Raw genomic sequence first — 19,562 nt, forward strand, 5'->3', positions numbered from 1 at the left:
TGTAAAAGTCGAAGTATAATAATGACCATAGATATCGATGGAAGAGTTCAATAACTGAGAAGCGATCAACTCCTCTCGTGATGAGTGAGAGAATTTGAAGAAAACTATACCTTAAGTTTTTCAGATCCAACTTCTGAAATAAGTTTTCTATAATTAACTAATATTCATAATAAAAATGAAATTTTATCGATTGGAATGAGTTTTGAAATATAGTTATCCATTGATGTGATGAATCTTGATGAATCTCATTATGATCGTCACCTTTCATAAAAATACCAAAACTTCAAAGATCCCAACTCTCAAAAGTGAGTTGAACGCTCAGTTATGAATAACTGAGCATTTTGGACAATAAAAGTATTCTTATTATTTATGTAATGTATTTACTCACGTAGTAGGTTCATCGAGGAACATAATAGAAGGATTTCCTATGAGTTCTAAGGCCACGCAAAGCCTCTTTTGTTGACCTCCAGAAATCATGCCGCATTTAGTGTATCTGCAGGGTAATAATTTCATGGCTTGAAGAATACCATAAACCTAAAAAATTTCGAATGATTAGAGTATAATAAGATGAAGATGAAAATAGAGGAAAGCTTTTTCGCCACTTATTTCTTTAAAATCATCTACAAAAAAGTTTATCCTATCAATATAACTCAAATAACTTAAGTATTCGGAATTTTCGTTATCACAAATGATATAACTTAGTTCTTCAGATAAAGAAGGTTTGCATTTGATTTCAATGATCATTGTATGGAGTAGAGAACTTTCAAACTTTAATCCAGTCTTAGAACTGGACGAATCTAGATTATGTATTTTCTTCCCTTTACGACGATAATCTAGAGTATCTAGACCATATTGCATGATAAATTCAACATTCAGATCCTGTAATCCTAGAACATTTTCAGTGATCATTTTCTTGAATAGAAAGATTCAATATTAAATATAACATAACACATATACAGATGTAATCCCTTCGTATATTATTTTATCCTTCATCTTCATGAGCTTTCATGGTAATGTTGCAGCTTCAGTGTTAGTGCTCATTTTAGGGCAGCGATTCCACAAGTTCAATAACCAATATAAAACTATTTATGCAGGGTGAGTCCTTGACTCGTACAAATATTTTAACAGGAGATTTTTGAGGTCAAAAGAAACACTGTTTTTCTTTACCATTTTTGCCGAATCGGCTTAAAAGATACAGGCTCTTCTGGCTGCTGAAAAACCATAAAAAATCATAAAATGTAATTTTTAGTTCTATTTCACAAACGGTCCTATCGAATGAAATTAATTTCGGAAGATAGTCTTTCATTTATCTGATGAATCTTTTTCGAACACAATATATTACCCACGTTTTCCAGTTTTCTCATTCTGACCATTACGTACAATAAAAATACCAAAAATTGAAATAATAATCCAACTATTGTATGTTGGACGCTATCTAATCAATATTTGAACGTTTTGTGAAATAAAAGTATTCTTCATAGTTTCTCGTAGGTATAATGCGCCGTTTTCGGGTAATTTGATGTTTGAAAAATTAAAAAGTATCTGTGACATTTGAAAAATTGGGTACTTTGGCAGAATACAATTCTGTTTAAAAGATCCACAGTGTAGTGTCACAGATTTACCTATAGTTATTCTGAAGGTAATTCTGTTTTTCCAGGGTTGGTACAGCTCATTATGAAAACTTAAAATGTTTATATCTTTTTATGAGGGCCGAGTCGGAAAGAATGGTATAGGAAAAAAGTGTTTCTTTTGACCACAAGAATCTACTGCTAAAATATTTGTACGAGTCAAAGACTCACCTTATACATATATGAGTGTCAACCATTGTTTTGTCGGAATTTGGCTGTAGTTCTTTGATTAATTTTTTATGCATTGCTACGAAACTCAATGCATCATCGTCGAATGGAAAGGAAATATTGAAAAACAAACTCCACTCATTATTTCAATAAAAAGGGTTTTCAAGATATTGCTTCAGATTGCTAATACTTAGAAATAATAACGAACCAAAAACTTCTTTAATTATACTCACAAGTTGATCTTTACTTTTCCTAGTCATATCTGGGCCTAACTTGAGATCTGCAGCAAAATTCATGGTCTCCTCAACCGTAAAAAGGGGATCTAAACAGTTATCTTGTAAGATGTAGCATGAGTGTTTGACATATTTCTTCACTCCGATTCCATTTATTGATGGTCCTCTACATCTTATGGTGCCATGTGCTTCTCTGAAATCAAATGCACAAGATAAGCTCATTTTCTCAATAGAGTAGATAAAGTTTATTATCCTATTGATATAAAGAGTACCAATAAGATCATTTCAAGATAGATTTCGCTTCACTTGTCTATCCCCTGCATATCATTTTCAATCAATCTCTGCGTTCCGGCGTATTCCCTAAACTGTGGAAAATTGCTAAAATTATCCCTATTCACGAAAGCGAAAAAATTAATTTGTTGTTCAACTATTCGCCTGTTCCCTTCTGAGTCTATTGTAACTGTCTATTTATATCGAAAATTAGCACCAGAGAGCATGGTTTCTTCTGAGGCAAATGGGTTTTCACTAATCTGTCGCCATATATCAATTACATATCCCAAAATATGTATCAGGGTATCCAGGTGGACGCTATTTATACGGATTTATCCAAAGCATTCGACAAAGTACACCATAAGACACTTTCACAGGTTCTCTTGGATCATGGTGTGGGGGCAGATTTTTTTACAGTGTTGTTTACAGACTGTTTAGAGTGTTTAATCGGGAGTACCTCAGGGGTCTCATTTCGGACCGCTTCTCTTCAGCTTGTACATGATGTCTGCCGGTTTCTGTCTATGTGAATTGAGCTTTACGCACATGATATTATAAAATGCACCTTGATGTGAAAGGTTTAGAAGATGTCCAGAGGTTTCAGGATGATCTTAACAGATTTTGTGAGTTTTGTTCTCTGCTTACCCGTCCCTGAATGTTGAAATTAGTGCAAACATATAACTTTCACTAAAAATTTCAATACCGTGAGTGCGTCCCTGTCTCTGTTCGGCCTGATTGTGGAGAAGGTGACAGTTATTAAAGACCTGGGCAAAGATCTAATCTTAGCGCCTGGGTACACTTCTGGATTCGAGATTATCGTTTGAACACCATTTTGATGATGTTGACGTGTAGAACCGTGAAGGTATTGATATCTAGTTAGCCTAGACCAGTCCCATGCAAAAAAAAATATTGCGTTGCCATAGCAACTAACAATAACTTATTTATTAGAAGTGTCAGTGTGAAGTTTGAGGTTAAAAAAGTAAACCAGAGTTACGCAATAAATTTAAAAAAAGAAGATGTCCATCGAAATTGTGAAAATCGAAAAATTGGAGTATGGAGCAATCATCAAGTACCTGCATTTAAAAGGGTTAAGAGGTCGGCAGATTTACAAAGATATGCTCAGTTGCTTAGTACCATTGGTGATCATCCTTCGTATGCCACCGTGAAAAATTGGACTGCAAGCTTCAAATGAGGTAAATTTTCCATTGAAGATGATGACCGATCGGGAAGGCCAGTTTCTGTGTCAGTCCCCGAAAATATCGATGAAGTTCATGAGCATTGAGAAAAATTGCTGCAAAATGGATCCCCAAATGTTTGAATGTTGACCAAAAACGTACAAGATGTAGACTTCTTAAACCGAATTGTTAGTATGGATACATTTCTACGATCCAGAAACAAAGCAACAATCGATGGAATGGCGACACTCTGGTTCTCCAAGACCTAAGAAGTTTCGTGTCCAAAAATCTGCTGGAAAACTTCTTGCTTCAGTTTTCTGGGATTGCCATGGAGTAATCATGATTGAATTTTTGGATGAGGGTAGAACAATAACCGGAGATTACTATTCGACTTTACTGACCACTTTACGGGAAAAAATTGAAGGGAAAATATGCGGAAAGCTATCCAAAAGTGTTTTGTTTTTGCAGGACAACGCCCCTGCACACAAATCTCATGTAAGCGTGCAAAAAATTCGTGATTTAGGGTTCGAATTACTAGAACACCCCCCTTATGCACCAGATTTATCTCCATCTCTTTCCTCAACTGAAAAAAAGTCCAAAAGGTCGTAAATTTTCTTCCAACGAGGAGGTAATAAAAGCTGTGGAGGTCTGGTTTGCAGAGCAAGAAGAAACATTTTTTTGAAAGGTCTAGAGACTTTGCAGATTCGCTGTAATAGAACTGCTGTGTAATATATTCATTGATTTTTTTATGACCGGATTCTCAGATGAAAAGAAAAACCCAATTTAGGAGCCAAATTCCTCCGAAAGAGGGGGCCACCTTGCAAAAATAGGGACCTCCTCATTTTGATTTCAGAATCTCTCTAATAATCTAATATTTTTCGGAAGCAAATTCTGGTCCCTGGATATAGGACGACAAATGCATTATCAGAAATGATGGACCAGGGAGCACTCTTTTAAATACTCCAATGTTCGTAATGTACCTACTGCCTGTGCAAGAAAAGTGTGGTGATTTATACTATACGAATGTTGAAGGCTGAATTCTCAAGAGGGTCTATGCCGTGATCAGGTTCGTCTGATTTATTATTGATTTGTATCGCAAGATAAAAATAAAGAAAATATTGTATTACGCAAAAACTGCAGCAACTGAAGTGAAATGTAGTTATTGACATTTGAAATTCCACGTTCTGTTTTATATGGAAGTTATTCAAAAATATGCGAATAACTGAGTGAAAATTTCCTTGGGTCTAGTTTGAAAGCCTTGATCTTGAGTGGCCTCATAGTTAACTTAATTGACGCGTATGTATTTTTACTGATAACTGCACATCCTTTCCAAAAAAGTATTTGTTTCGAGTGCATGGCTATGGTGTTATCTTATTCGATGTGGTCATGTTTATTTTATTGCAACAGACGTATGTATACATCGATTTTTTTCTCTCATCACAAACGTCAGACAATTAATTTATTGAAATATCTATAGTAGGAGATAACACTGACCCAAAAATCGAGATAAAATTGAACTAGTACTGCCAATGTCGTGTTGTGCAACAGTTCAAACAAACAATGATTTTCTGCACAGTGCTTTTGTTGCGAATCTACATCTACCATCGCTATGCCTACCACCTCGAATACTCGGCGGTAGTTTCCTTTTCCCCCTATTCTCAACAATAATTATAGTAATAGCTTTGAGTCAAAGATTATAGAGTATATATCTATAATCTTTGGCTTTGAGTATTAGTACTCAATGGTGAAACCAAATTCTACAGACACTTCTGGGATGAAACACATGTATCCTTAACCTTCTTCTCTATGGCACGAACTCATCCTACGCCAAAATAGAAACCCTAACCCTATTATACAAGTGGATATCTAAGCCAGCAGTTCCCAATAATTTATTACGTCTTTCCGGTTATCAGCGTTTCATCTGCAACGAAAGCGCTGCGTTTTTCCTTCTCTATAAAGAGTTAGAGGCGACCACAGATTACAGAGTAGAAGGAGGCGACTCAATGCAGAGTTTTCTTAAGTAGCTACACACGCTCCCTTGTACTCAGTCGAATGCACCGACCTCAAGCCGATTTCACACGACGATTAATTCGACTTGCGCAAATTTCACTTGTACATACGTTCAAACTGCCACTGCCAGTCACAGATATTTGTGTGTCACAGATTATAGAGTTGCTGCCAGTTTGCGCAAATGGCTTGAGCGTGTGAACAGGTCCCAAGCTGCGACTCCTTCGCTTTGTTTGTTCATTCGTCGCATAGATTACACAGTAGAATGATTCGTCCTAATGAGCAATAGACGACCACGCGCTGCTGTTTTAGTCGCGTCCCAACGTCCAGAGGTTATCAGCAAGATGACTTAATAGGATTTCATTTTGGCTTTGGCCGTTTTGCATTTAAAAAATCTTCAGTGTTTCCTGGATAGGGACGAAAACGAAAGCTGATGTTAGTTCTTAGTTCTGTTTGCAAACTCTCAATATGATTAGTCGCACAGTTTTCTCGTTCAACTGTAGAGAATTCTGGTCGCAATATTTCTGAAACGTAGCGTTTTCCCACTTCAATGTTCAAATTCCATGGGTCAGATCTTGCCTTGCCAATTGACAGAGTGAAACCTGTTGTTGATGCCACTTGAAACAACTTCTCTACCAAGACGTTATCGCAAATTCTGCTCCTTAATATTAGGGTTTTTTTTCTTCTTATCCGAACAGGTATGTCTATGATTGCAGACCATGTACCCAAATCTTAATCGCAGAGAATTATAATGACTTAGTCGGGTTCGGGGCAACAGGAGTCTCAACTGGTTCTGCCGGGGACGAAGCAGTATTTACCTTCTGCTTAGCAACACTGCAGATCACAAGGGTGTAGATGAAAGAACAATCAACAAGGCAGAACAAAGGCAGTAGCTTAACAAATCTAAGTGGTAGGGTTTAACCCCTAAGGTATCAAGTTACTTAAAAATTTACGTATTTGCTGAGTTGATTCAGCATAAGTCTCTGGTTTATTAGCAAAAGCATGATTGTTGAAGCGGAGAGGAAATCAAAGGAATGTGAAGTGAATTGTTCTAAGTACTATGAGTAAAATTTTTAGTGCATCATATAAGAGAACATAAGATGTTCCCTATTACCACAGAATCGCAGAAGGGAGAGTGTATGCGGTCAACATTATGGGGATTGAACAATTTTAGCTGTGGAGAGTCCTGAGACGAAGAATTTCCCTGAAAAATCGACAAGGATGATCGATAGGTATTGGAAAAGCGTAGGGAATGTATTTTTCTCAAAAAGAATGGGATGAGTAATACATAGGTAAGTATTCTTAAAACACAGATATCTTCGAGTTTGGCAGTCCAGCTGTTTTTAAGGTCTGCAGGAAAGTGAAACCACAGTTCTCTATGTTCGAGAGGTATATCTAGAGATCCATCTTAATATCGACCTTCATTGGCATCAACTAATATCAACCTATATGAGAGTGGCTCTAAATCTATATTGGCATTGAAACAGGACTTAATAAGAGTGGGATTGAAATCAAACTCTTTGATTTTCGGGGTTCCCATTTCACTTAGAGGGTCAGAAACTAAGAGACTTATATTACCGATGCTGGAGAGCTTGTAACTCGTACTCCTTGACTAGTGTTATCTGGCTGATCTCAACATTCTCGACGAGGAGCAACAAATGTGTCGTCTGGTTGCAAAACCGGTCATCTCCATAACAGAAAATTTTTCAGGAGAGACGATTTTTTGTCAAAACTAGGGAATTGGAGATAGAATCCAAATCTCTTGTTATTAATGTGTCACTAGGATAGTAGGTTTTAGAGCACCATAAGAGAACCTGGGGGAAGGTGCTGGGAGGGGGAAATTCAAAATTATAGTTAGGATTTGGCTGGTTTTGCAACCCACTTTGGAGTTGGCCGGTTTTGAAACAAACTAAAGCTTAAAATATCTATAAAATTGACATCAAATAGCGGGGTTTTAGCCAAGAAAAATCATTCACAATGTTTCGGTGTAACTGAACTTTATTTTAGGTTGAGTAAACACATAAAAAAATATATAATTATGTATATAACATAGTTGAAACGAAACTTTACACTCGAGGGGCTAAATCGTCATCTTCAGGCTCGCACATGATGACGTCATTATTCTCCAAGGATTCGTAATGCCGGCCACAGACATCGGAATTTTTCATCGGTTCGTACTGCCGCAGTTCGAACCGTCGGTCCAAAACCACGAAAATCCGATGTGTGTGGGGAAAAACCGTCGGGTCGATCCGTCGGTCCAAAAATCTGTCGGCGCTTGATTTTTGTTCCGTCGGACCATCGGTTGTCGGTCCGAACCGACAGTGTGAGGGGATTTCGTTTAGAACCGACGGTTATCTTTCATTAGCGTAGTACAAGTCGAGTCCTATGCATAGCCGGCATTGAGCAAATAAACCGCGGCCGCCACTGCTAAAAGATGTTTCCTCTTCATGACGTTTAAATTCGAGAAATAACTGATAGGATTTACTGAAGTGTGTGGGCAAAACAGTTCGGCGGTTCGAACCGTCAGATCGAACCGATGCAGTACGAACCGATGAAAAATTCCGATGTCTGTGGCCGGCTTTAGACGTGGTATGATAAGTGGGAACACTAGCGCCACCTGCCTACCTGTTGAATTTGGAGATGACCGGTTTTGAAAAACACTGACGAGTGGATGTGGCCGCTTTTGCAGCACATTGGAGTTTTCTAACCCCCAAAACGCACGGATTTGACCGGTTTTGTTATGGTTTCTCATTGCCAATGGGTGGAAATGTTAGTAAAGGACTTAGTAAAATAAACAGAAATTTTCTCCGAAAATTGAGGAGTTGGCCGGTTTTGCAACCAGACGACACAAATGCAACCGCAGATTTCTATGCTTCCCTTTTGTCGCTCATCACAGGTAGATCATATGAGAACTTGAATCTTCTAATGCGCAACTGAGTGTGCTATGCTGACCACTTTTAACATTGTCGTTTTCACGTAAATGTTTTCATGGTGAAATACCAAATGTTCTGATTGAACTGATAGGGAAAATATCTATAGGATTTGATCGTTCTTTTCAAGACAACTGGAGTATACCTATAATTCAATTAAATTCAATTCAAAACGACCTTATTTGTAAGTACAACAAGGTGATATTTAGCTCAGAGCAATTCTTACAATAATGATGAAGAGGATGAAGAAACAGACACCAATCAATATTTAACAGAAATCAAGAGATAGCTACTATAAAGGTTAATCAAAAAACGTAAATATTAGAAAAGAAATTTCTTGGCAAACAATTGGGAAATACCTACACTGGAATTCATATTTCTTCAATAGATGGATGACAAAACTTAGGCTCCGATATTCCTACGAATCGAGCTAAAAATGAGATTGATTCTTTACAGGTCCACTTTCATAATCAATTTATTTCGATGTCGAGACTTATTAATTGATATCAAATTAGCATGTAATGCGGCAGAGTTAACATCATCGCCGAAGAAAATTTCGAAATGCAATGTTTGTCGATTTAATATTATAGGAAAACGTTTCGCGTGGGTAGGTAGGTACATAAACACCTATTGAATCAATACCTGACTTATCGAAGGATAAGTGCCTCCCAAATTTATGACTCCTGTTGGAAGGCAAAAAGTGGTTGTTTTTACATCAGATAATATAGACGTATGTATTTTTTCATAAGGATGACATCATTGATTTTTACAGTTTTTCGTCCGATCAGTTAATAGAAGTGATAAATCGGCAAAAAACAAATTAGAAGGTCATTGCTTAGTATGACGATACACACAAATGCAGTATGTTCCTGCAAAATTTATTAAATTTCGTATTTCAATTATGATGAATGGTGTACATGAGATGTTGTCAAGCGTGGTTTTTGATAATACCCAAAATCGAAGAGTAGGCACCGGACGTCGAAAGGGCACAAATGAAGTTCAAGATCGGCGTCTAAGACTTATGGCCATTAGAGACCGATTTGCAACAATTCGATCTTTGGCTGATGAGTGGTTAGGAGAACAAGGCCATCCTGTGACTGTCCGAACGGTTTACCGCCTTATAAGTTCTTTTGGACTGCAGCATTATTGACCCCATCTTGTGTTAACTCTTACGGTTGAGCATCGCCGGCAACGATTACAGTTGTGCAGAGAACAACAACATTGGAATGTATAATGGCATCAGGTCGTCTTTTCTGATGAATCTCTATTCTCCTTGGGTGCACATGATGGCCCAAGAAGGGTTAGACGACGTCGGGGAGAAAGACGTGAACCTCATTTTTTTGAAATTTGTAACCCATCTCAAAAAAGAATCGGTCACCGAATGAATGTCTTCGAAACCACCCTGAAAATGATATATTATACAACTTATTAGGAATTTGGACTATGGGTATTTAGCACTCGAAATTCAATCTAAGTGCCTACATTTCGGAAGAGTAATATTTTTTCTTCTTCTTGTGGTTAAGTTAAACTGGACGACTGCCCTTGTTATGATTTTCGACAACCACGCAATAACTTTTGAACTCGAATCCGAATTCCATCTCGCATATTGTTTTCGTCATTATAAGTCCATTTTTGCATTACATTAAACGTTTATTTGCCATGATAAGTCCTAAATTTCCCTTTTAAGAATCAAATACATATATAAGTTTAATGAAAATCCATGACTCACCTGAAGCCAGTCAAAATGTTGAGAAGAGATGATTTTCCTGCTCCACTAGGTCCCATAATGGCAGTGATCTCTCCGGCCTTGAAACATCCTGAAACACCTTTGAGAATACTCCTCGATCCTGCAAAAAAATATATTATCTGAAGAAATATTGGTCAATTCATAGCAGTTAATATTCCAATTTGTGGGCACCAGAGAAGATTTCTTACAAAAAAATAAATATTGCTTGGACATAGGGTACAATGTAAAACTTCAGAGAAATAATGAAAGACCAGATGGACATTTTATGGAATGTTATCCTTTAGTCTCATTTGAAACCTAATACTTAATATATTCTGGTTTCATATCTTTCAAGATGATCAGAACTCTTCTTTAGATATTATTTTCCAATATAGTTTTGTGGAATATGCCGAAAACACTATAAGAATACCTGCATATAGCTATGTAGCGGAAAAGATTAAACATCAACATGAAAACAAAATAAGATAAGATAAATATGCATAACGCATAAGCTTTTATACAAGAAATGGAATGAAATAAGAAAAGGAACTTCTATGCTTTTGTTTGAGGAAAAATGCCGTAATCATAAAGCCGTGCAAGTATAGGTTATATTGGTCATTAAATAATAAAAACTATGTACATACAAAATTTATCAGTCTATTTCGACCAAAAACAACAGACTTCGATTACAAATTTATTCTGTCTAACGTTTCACCCTAATATTCTCCCAGTTTTTTCATAATTATGTATGCTTTTCTAAGCTATATGTATATTGTTTGTCTTTGAAAAAGCAAAAAGCCCAGAATATTAGGGCCAAACGTTAGACGAAAAAAAAAACGTTGATGAACTCGATTTGTCCAACTTGATGATCATAAACACTGCAATCAATGATGAAATATTCTCCCTAATTGAAAATTGAAAATAACGAGTATTTTTTCGAAAAAAATTTCTTCAGAAGAAATATTCAAACAGTAACCCTTTTGAATATTTTTTTTAATGTTAACCATTTTTTCATGAGAATCCCAATAACTCATAAGAGGCTCAGCAAAGATTATAGAGTATAGTATAACTCTATAATCTTTGAGGCTGAGTTTTTACTCAAGGTTTTAGTATCCGGTATTGCATGCAATTGTCACAGAATCAGCTATATCTAACGATGCAAAGATATAATGTGTGTGCCTTTGGAATAAGAAACTAGTAGGCTGTTTCCGTTAAAACCGGAAGTAGCAGAGGTCTGAAAATATTTCTGGGAGGAATGATCATTATCGATAATTTTATACATCAGCCTGCATATTTTCAGCACAAAATTATGATGATTAGTTCTGTATCATCATCTAATAGGTTATCGAGGCGCATCACCCCTTATATTTCATTTCGTATTATATTCGGAAGTCTCTGGAAGAAAAACACTATGTGGTCATAGTGTAACACGAAATCAAGGAGAATTTGATAAAAATTTCCGTCACGGAGACCTTCATGAGAAAAAACCTGATGCTGCCTTCATTTCACTTTGTAGTTACCTACACACACGTACACTTTGCATATTGGAATCGCCTAGGATTTCATTGTGCACATAGCATCATTCGAAAATCAGGCATATGCAAATATGGAAATTAATGGACTTTGGTCCTCTTTCTATTCAACAATTTATCTACGAAATAGAATTGTCCATTGAATCTAACTGATTCACAAAAATCAATCAGTTTCGTGAATCTATTGTCTATGTTTGTGTAATCATTTTCATTATTTTTCAATATCATTTTATCATTAAATTGATACGATAGATGACTCTGGTCCAAAATAAGGGATCTTATTTGAAGCCTACTTTCTGCCCCTGAGAAGGTACTATTTGTAGTCGAGGGTTTTGATTTGTATCATCAGAAAGTGCGTAATTTTTTCCGGATTATTAGAATGAGAATCAAAATGTGTAATGACGTTCAATCAAACGAAATAATACAATAGGGAAATGGAGGTTCCACGATTCGAACAACATGTTTTCATCTGTGCGTTTCCTGTGCATATATTTATATTTAAATAATATCATTTCCTAAGTAGACTACGTACATGACATAATTATGTCCATTATTGGTTGATTTGAAGGTTATTCTGCAATTTGGATGAAATTATTTCGATTGATGCTGGTAATTTTCCGTAGTAACGAATAAAATGAATTTTGACAAGAGTCCTATTCGATATGAAAGTCATTTTTGAGGTTTCTAAAAAATTTAATTATTTTCAAAAACACAGAACAATATTTTTCAATATTTCTGTCATATCAATCTTTAGATAGCAGAAGCACTCATATTCAGGAAAAAATCGTAAATTAAGATGACTATCAGTAGTCAATAATTCTCCATTCAATCCTAAATTAGAAAAAAATGCGTGTGTAAATATGATCCGATTTATTTGTTGATCAATTTCTATCCGAATCAAGAAAAAACTAAATAATGAGGTCTATCATTCATTCAAATAGTCGACGATATGAAGTAAACATAAATCACAGGACATGGAATGTAATATAAAAAAAAATTCATAATTTGTGAATATGAACCGAACCCTATGAATATCGTATTGGGTTGAATGCATTAGATTTGCTTTCTCACTTTTGAAATCGTCTGGAACTGATATATGAAAATTATTATTTATTCATCTTTTATGTACATGCATTTCCTCATATAAATATCTAATGTCTATATTAAGGAAGAATAAGTATTTATGGTTTTGCCCATTTCCAACCAAGTTCTGTTTCAGCAAGTTGATTTAACATTTTATGCCTATAGAAATTACGGAGAAAAATTGATATACCGTACGTAGTGTTACGAGTTACCACATCCATTTGCTTCAAAACTGATTTTTTCAAATATTTATAGGCTTTCAAAAAAGATATCTAAATAAAGTAGTCAATTCATATTTTCAATTCATCTCTATCAACCCATTATCTAAGAAATCTGCTGTAAAATGAAATCGCAAAAGGAACCACATTGATTTCAAACTGCGCTTAAAACAAAGAAATACTTTAGAACAAAAATAATTGTCTGCTTCAGGTATTTAACTTCTCATTATTCAATTATAATTTAAATCTCGACAAGTATCAAAGAATTCTAGAAATGTTGGTCCGAAACACGCCCTGTGTTCAATGAACCCATCAGATATGTTTGTTTTGTTGTTTACTTTTGAAGGCCGGCTCTGAAATCAGTCGAGCAAACCTTACAGACTAAAGAGTACTGTTCTCGAATGATCACAATTTCATTTCTTAAAATCAACGCAGGATGCCAAGGAAGTTTAGTTATTTTTCACTACAGCCGTCAAGAGTAATCCAAAGACAACTTCGATGTTGAAATTATTTCTCAAAACACGGTACTATCAAACCATTAATATTTGGGCTGATTAAGAGCAGTTTTTATGTGTTTTCTCTCCCAATACAGATGAGATCCCATGGAAAAAAATAAAAAAACAACTGTTCTCCTATGTTAGAAGTTATACTATGCATTTGTTAAATTAATGTTGCGAAAAAATAATATCAAGAAAACCCAAATGTCAGAATTTAAAACGTTTTTTTCAACCTATTGTTTCATGTAGGAGTCACATTTTGAATATTACCTTGAAATATTTATTCATTTTGTGTCGCTATTACCTATTAGGAAACAATGTTTCGAATAGCTGCTTCTGACAAATGACGACTCTAACGAAGGAGCAATTTTTCAAACAAACATTTTTATATCATAATTATTTCCTTTCTTGTGTTATAAATCTTCAAAGAGAAAACGTAAAATAAAGAAATGTGCATATAATTCCCAAAATAATCTTGTATCAACTATTTGAAGTGTGTATAAAAAAATCGATTTGACTGCGTAATTACTGGAATTAATTAGGTAGGTTTATTTATGTGTATCCGTATAAGTAGAATTTTTAAACATAAAGTCATCAAAATCTGATCATTATTGTTGTAATTAAGGTGTACAAATGATGGGTTCAATGCTCCTCTAAACTTTATTGCAAATTTAACTTAACACGAATGGTCATTTCTATTATAATTTTTAGGTTGACTTTGAATGGGAGTTCTGTAATTTTCAGGAGTTCATATCTATTTAAAACTTTTTTCAATGAAATGGTCTGCCAGTTTCATAATTTTCGTAACATAGGAAGCTAGTTATTTATAAGGGGACAGAATAATATTTTCTTCGAAGTTCGAAAGTCCTTTATTAAAAGAATTAGAAAAAGCATAGAAGTCGGAGGAGGCCACGATGAACATTTAATTTAAGTTTATTCTTTTTATGTTACATTGTTTTTAATTATGCTTTATCGTCGAAATAAATAAATAAAATAAATATATCGTTACTTCAAATCCCCTTCCGATGCTCTGAACTGTTCAATTGTGTTTTTCTTAAAAACGGATGAAGAAATATACAGTAAAATTATTAGCAAAAAACGAAAAAAAAATCAACTTTAACGCCCTCTATCCACAGCAATATTTTATTGAGGTATATTTGGTCCTATCGCCATATTTTGGTCCAAACAATCTGCCCTTAGCCTATGTCCCAATAGTTATGAATCACCCTGTATAGGGTGCCATTCTGGAGAAATTTTTCCTACCAGCATTTGAACCTTTTCATTATTGATGGGAGGAAAAGTGTCTGTGTTTGCATATTCTTGATGATAGAAATGGAGGGACATGAAATCATGTATTCATGTGTCAAGGTTTGATGCACACACTTTTATGATTATTTACCATTACAATCAAAGTTTTTTTTTGTTTCAAGCTGAAATATAAATATCGAAATAATTATTGAAATGTGGAACGTTTTCTTTTTTCACATTGCATATAGTTGTCCACAGCTACTAAAATAAATATCAATATTATCAATTGTCTCTAAAGCCCGCTTGTAACAGCCGAGAATTCTCTAGAAAATTTACTCGAGATTTCATGCGCCGTGAATTATGTACCGTTACATACGCACTTTCGGTAGAATTCTCTGTTCAGTTGCGTACTAAATAGTCTCCGCCCTTTTCTTGCGAGAATTTTGTAGAGAATTCTCCAGAGAATTCTCGGCTGTTGCAAACGGGCTTAAGAAATAGATTTGTGAGTAACATTACTTTTCCGCATATCGTGCGGATATAAACAATTGAAAATTTCTAGATAAAACGAATAATTTGATTGATGATAAATTCGTGTCATTCATTTAATCTTTTCCAATAATAAAGTGCTGGCATCATTGTCAGAAATTAGTTAATAGGACACCCGGAAATGTTAGCCAACTACCGTCTTAAATGGTTGGACTGAAAATCACCCGTTATAATGATTTGTTTTCATAATTAACTTTCCAACAATCGTCACTCGCAGAGTTTTGGGACCAGTTTTCGAGAAGACGATAAAAGCTGATCTTATCAAATTAGCAATAGTGACCTATTTTAGACTGAGGCCCAGACAGTTCAAGCTGATTTTTTTCTTGAATTAGTGAATTTAATCACTGGACACTTCTTCAGGATTGAATATACCACCATCAATCAGTTTCATTCGGCGTGTAACCAGGTGAAAACCCGGAAAGGTTATTGGATTTTTTTGCGAGATTCAAATTTCAGTTCTTTCAGAAAAGACTGATATAGGAAAAAACCGGTTGTGGCATTTCATTCGAACTGGAATAATTGCACTCCACACCTATTATACCTACTTGTGTTATTTCACCGTCTATCATCTTACATATTAAGAGACAGGAAACTCTTCAAACTTGTTGAATGTAACATGAATGACATTTAAAGGGTAGTATATGAATAATCGAATAGAGCATTATTCCACATCGGTATAATCACAAGTTTTTTCGAAAAAATTCCGATTCATTCACTGGAGATTATCAATGCGGACTATGTGGTATAAAAAAATTACCGAATTGCAATAAACCTTTAAGTTATCATGTTATAAAATGTTTTACAGTTCAGCAAATTTACGTCATTGTTATGAAGAAGGGAATAATGTCTTCATATTATCTGAATAATGAAAATATACTTGCAAACGAACATATGTTTAGTGGCAACTATTTTTTTTGTAATAATATTTCTCTTATTTATTTGTTATTGAAACACTTGATAGATTTGACAGTTTTGTTGATCCGCTTGATAGGAGATATCTTCGATAAGTTTTTGGTACTTTGGTAAAGTATTATATTACTTTAAATAATATACCGTGTTATTATTGGCGAAATCACAAACTTCGTTTATCTCGAGGTGGATATAAAAAATTGGTTATATAATCGTGTTAACCTCATTGAAGAGATGATATGATATAGTGTTAAAGTGTCATGAAATTACTTTGAGGAGAACATCGCTATTTTCCAAATCTATTGCTTACTCTATATATTTTGAAAATATTCGTGATTTTATGTTCACATGATTAATAATTATTATTAATTAAAAAGTTGAATCGAGTAAGTAAACTGCCAAAACTGATAGTCGGTACAGAATTCACTCAGCGCTATGTAACAATAGAAAGAGCCAAATGTATCTATAGGTTCATCATAGTAAAATTAGTAAATGTGAATAATCTAGATTGTGAGGTTGTGGTAACATTTTCCGGAAAATGAATGATATATAGGTACTTTGATCGTTTTTTTACATTTGTAGTACCCGTTTCAGAAACTATCCTGCAGTTCTTCGAGCATGTATATTATATGTTGCCACTTTTCTACATGGCTACTAAATGAATTTGGTGTCCCTCAAGGAAGTATTTTGGGGGTTCTACTCTTTCTGATGATGATAAACGATCTAAATGATGTAGCAAATATAGTACTCAGAACTCATAAACTTTGTAGATAATACTAATCTCTTGATAGCTGGGAAAAATGGTGATTTGCTTGAACGATGTAACACGCTGTATAACTGCGAAGAAGACTGGCTTAAGAAAAATAATTTTACTATCAACACTACCAAAACAAATGTTTTTATTTTTAGAGCTAGTCATTGGAAAGAAACAACTTCAGAGGTTTGTCTTGGCAACCAGCATTGTAAAACTGTTGAGAGTACCAAGTTTTTGGGAATCATAATAGATGAATTCTTGAAGTGGAACACACATAATGATTATCTTTCAAAAAAGCTCAACAAATTCATCTATTCCTTCAGAATTATGAATAAGAACGTAAATGAAAAAGTATAAAAGTACTCTATTATGCTAACTTTGAGTCGCTACTCAGGCATGGAATAATATTCTGGGGAATAAGTTCAACTGTTCAGTCCATTTTTGTCAGCTAAAAATACTAAGAGTATTTTTGAATATAGGGTTTAGGTTTAGGGATTCCTGTAGGGGTAGATTCAGAGCATTGGGTGTACTTACAGTTTACGGTCTGTACCTGCCTTCTATATCTTCATAGAAATAAAACTGAATTTCTTATAAATAATACTAATTTCACAGAGAACGAAATCTCGGTCAACCCTGGTAAAACAGAGATGGTTTTTTTTACTAGGAGGAGGGTGCCCCACAACATCAAGCTTCCTAGCTTGTTTGGGATTGGGCTCACCCTATCCGAGCAAGTTCGATATCTCGGTGTGACACTGGACCACAAGTTATTGTGGAACAAACACATTGAGACTCAATCGAGCAAGGCTAATGTAATTTTTTCGTCTACTCGGAGAGTGCTTGGTAAAGGATGGGGCTTCAACCACACATTATGCACTGGTTGTATACTGTAGTGGTGAGGCCTATCCTTACCTACGCATCACTGGTGTGGTGGACTTCCATGGGGAAGAATTCCAGCCGCACCATTATGACTAGATGTCAGAGGAACGCATGTCTAACCATCACAGGCGCTCTGAGATCCACCCCTACGGCAGCTATGGAGTGTCTGCTGGGCCTACCACCATTGGACCTTGCAGCAGGGGCGTAGCTACCGCGGTATCAGCGGTATCAGTGATACGGGGCCCCCAGGCTTTAGGGGCCCCCGAATGTCTGTAAGCAAAAAATTCCTAAAAATGTTATCCAAAACCTCGTACAGGTTTTACAATAGCATTTTTGAGAATAACTGCTAAAACAACCATTCATTTCAAAATCCCGTTCATTACACCGAATCGATCATTCAGATAGATACGAATACTTAAAATCTGAAATTCAGAAAATTCGTGCCAACAAAAAACTTTTAGAATTAGTCCTGATAAAATTCAATAGCCTTGCATCCAGTTTTCCGGACGATATTACTGCATGCCTTTTATTTTAGGCCCTTCCGGTTACAACTGCAATCGCTGAAAGGAGTTTTTCAGAATTAAAACTCATAAAAAATTATCTGAGGACTTCTATGGGACAGGAACGGCTGTCAGATATGTCGTTATTGTCAATATCTTTAATTTTTGGTATCTTTTGTTTATTATTTGTTTGTTTATCATTTTATGTTGTGTGTATATTATTTTATATTGTTTGTATGTTATTTGTTTGTGTATTATTTCGCTCCCAGCACCAAGTATGAGTAAGAACTTTCAATTATAAGTACATATAATCATTTCGATACTAATCGAAAATTTTTTGCTACTTTTATTTTTACTTCACCCTTCCTTAGGGCCCCTCAACACATTTTGATACAGGGCCCCTCTAAGGCAAGCTACGCCACTGCCTTGCAGTTACACATGAAGACAGCTCTTAGAGTTTGGGAACAGGGACAATGGCGCGATAGAGGACTATTCAGGGGGCATGCGAGGGCTCTCAAGATGGTGAGGGATGCCAACGCATCCCTTCTCCATAGAGGGGGCCGCGCGGGCACCAGCTTCTACTTTGCCGAACCCTACAGGGTAATTGTCCCTGACAGAGACCTATGGTCTACATCAAACAGGCTTCTTGAGCCCGAAGGTCCCACTTGGTTCACCGATGGCTCTGTGATGCCCACAGGGACTGGAGTGGGAATTATGGGACCTCGTTTCAATCTATCCATCCCCCTAGGGAAGGACTGTTCCATAGTGCAAGCGGAACTGTATGCTGTTCTAGCCTGCACACTGGAGAATATCCGCAGAGGGTACTCCGGAAAACACATCTATATTTGTTGTGACAGTCAGGGAACCCTGAAATCCCTTTCTGAGGAAAGGGTTAACTCACACCTAGTATAAGGGAATGCAGAGAGGCTCTGCGAGAGCTAGGCTCTGAAAACATTGTGAAAGTTATCTGGTGCCCGGCTCACGCAGGACTTCCGGGGAACGAGAAGGCAGACAAACTTGCAAAGCAGGTAGCCCGCTTTTGTAGGTCCGGGACCGGCGCTGCCTATCTGTCGTACATCTGTCAAGAACTTCTTTAATAGTTGGCTGGACAGGAAATTTTCCTCTGGATGGAGCATGAGAGGTGGTCTCAGACAGAGAGACCATCCTCTGTGCCTGAGGTCAAAAAACTCTTAGCTCTTGAGAGGAAACAACTGAGTCTAGTGACTGGAGCAATGACTGGCCATTTGTTTAACAAACACTTAAAT

At 35.9% G+C, this 19,562-nt stretch overlaps 1 protein-coding gene across 1 annotated transcript in view; it reads right to left on the reverse strand.

Annotated features, from left to right (window-relative positions):
* Positions 1–19,562, reverse strand: part of LOC123309786 (ATP-binding cassette sub-family G member 1-like) — a 59,869-nt gene that overhangs the window by 11,945 nt on the left and 28,362 nt on the right. Inside the window, exons 2-4 of the mRNA XM_044893054.1 lie at positions 10,138–10,255; positions 2,030–2,222; positions 389–534 (exon numbers count right to left, since the gene is read on the reverse strand). Of these exons, the coding sequence (XP_044748989.1) occupies positions 389–534; positions 2,030–2,222; positions 10,138–10,255 (457 nt within the window). The remainder of the gene's footprint in view (positions 1–388; positions 535–2,029; positions 2,223–10,137; positions 10,256–19,562) is intronic.

This window comes from Coccinella septempunctata, chromosome 3, assembly GCF_907165205.1.
Source record: "Coccinella septempunctata chromosome 3, icCocSept1.1, whole genome shotgun sequence".
Lineage (NCBI taxonomy): Eukaryota > Metazoa > Arthropoda > Insecta > Coleoptera > Coccinellidae > Coccinella > Coccinella septempunctata.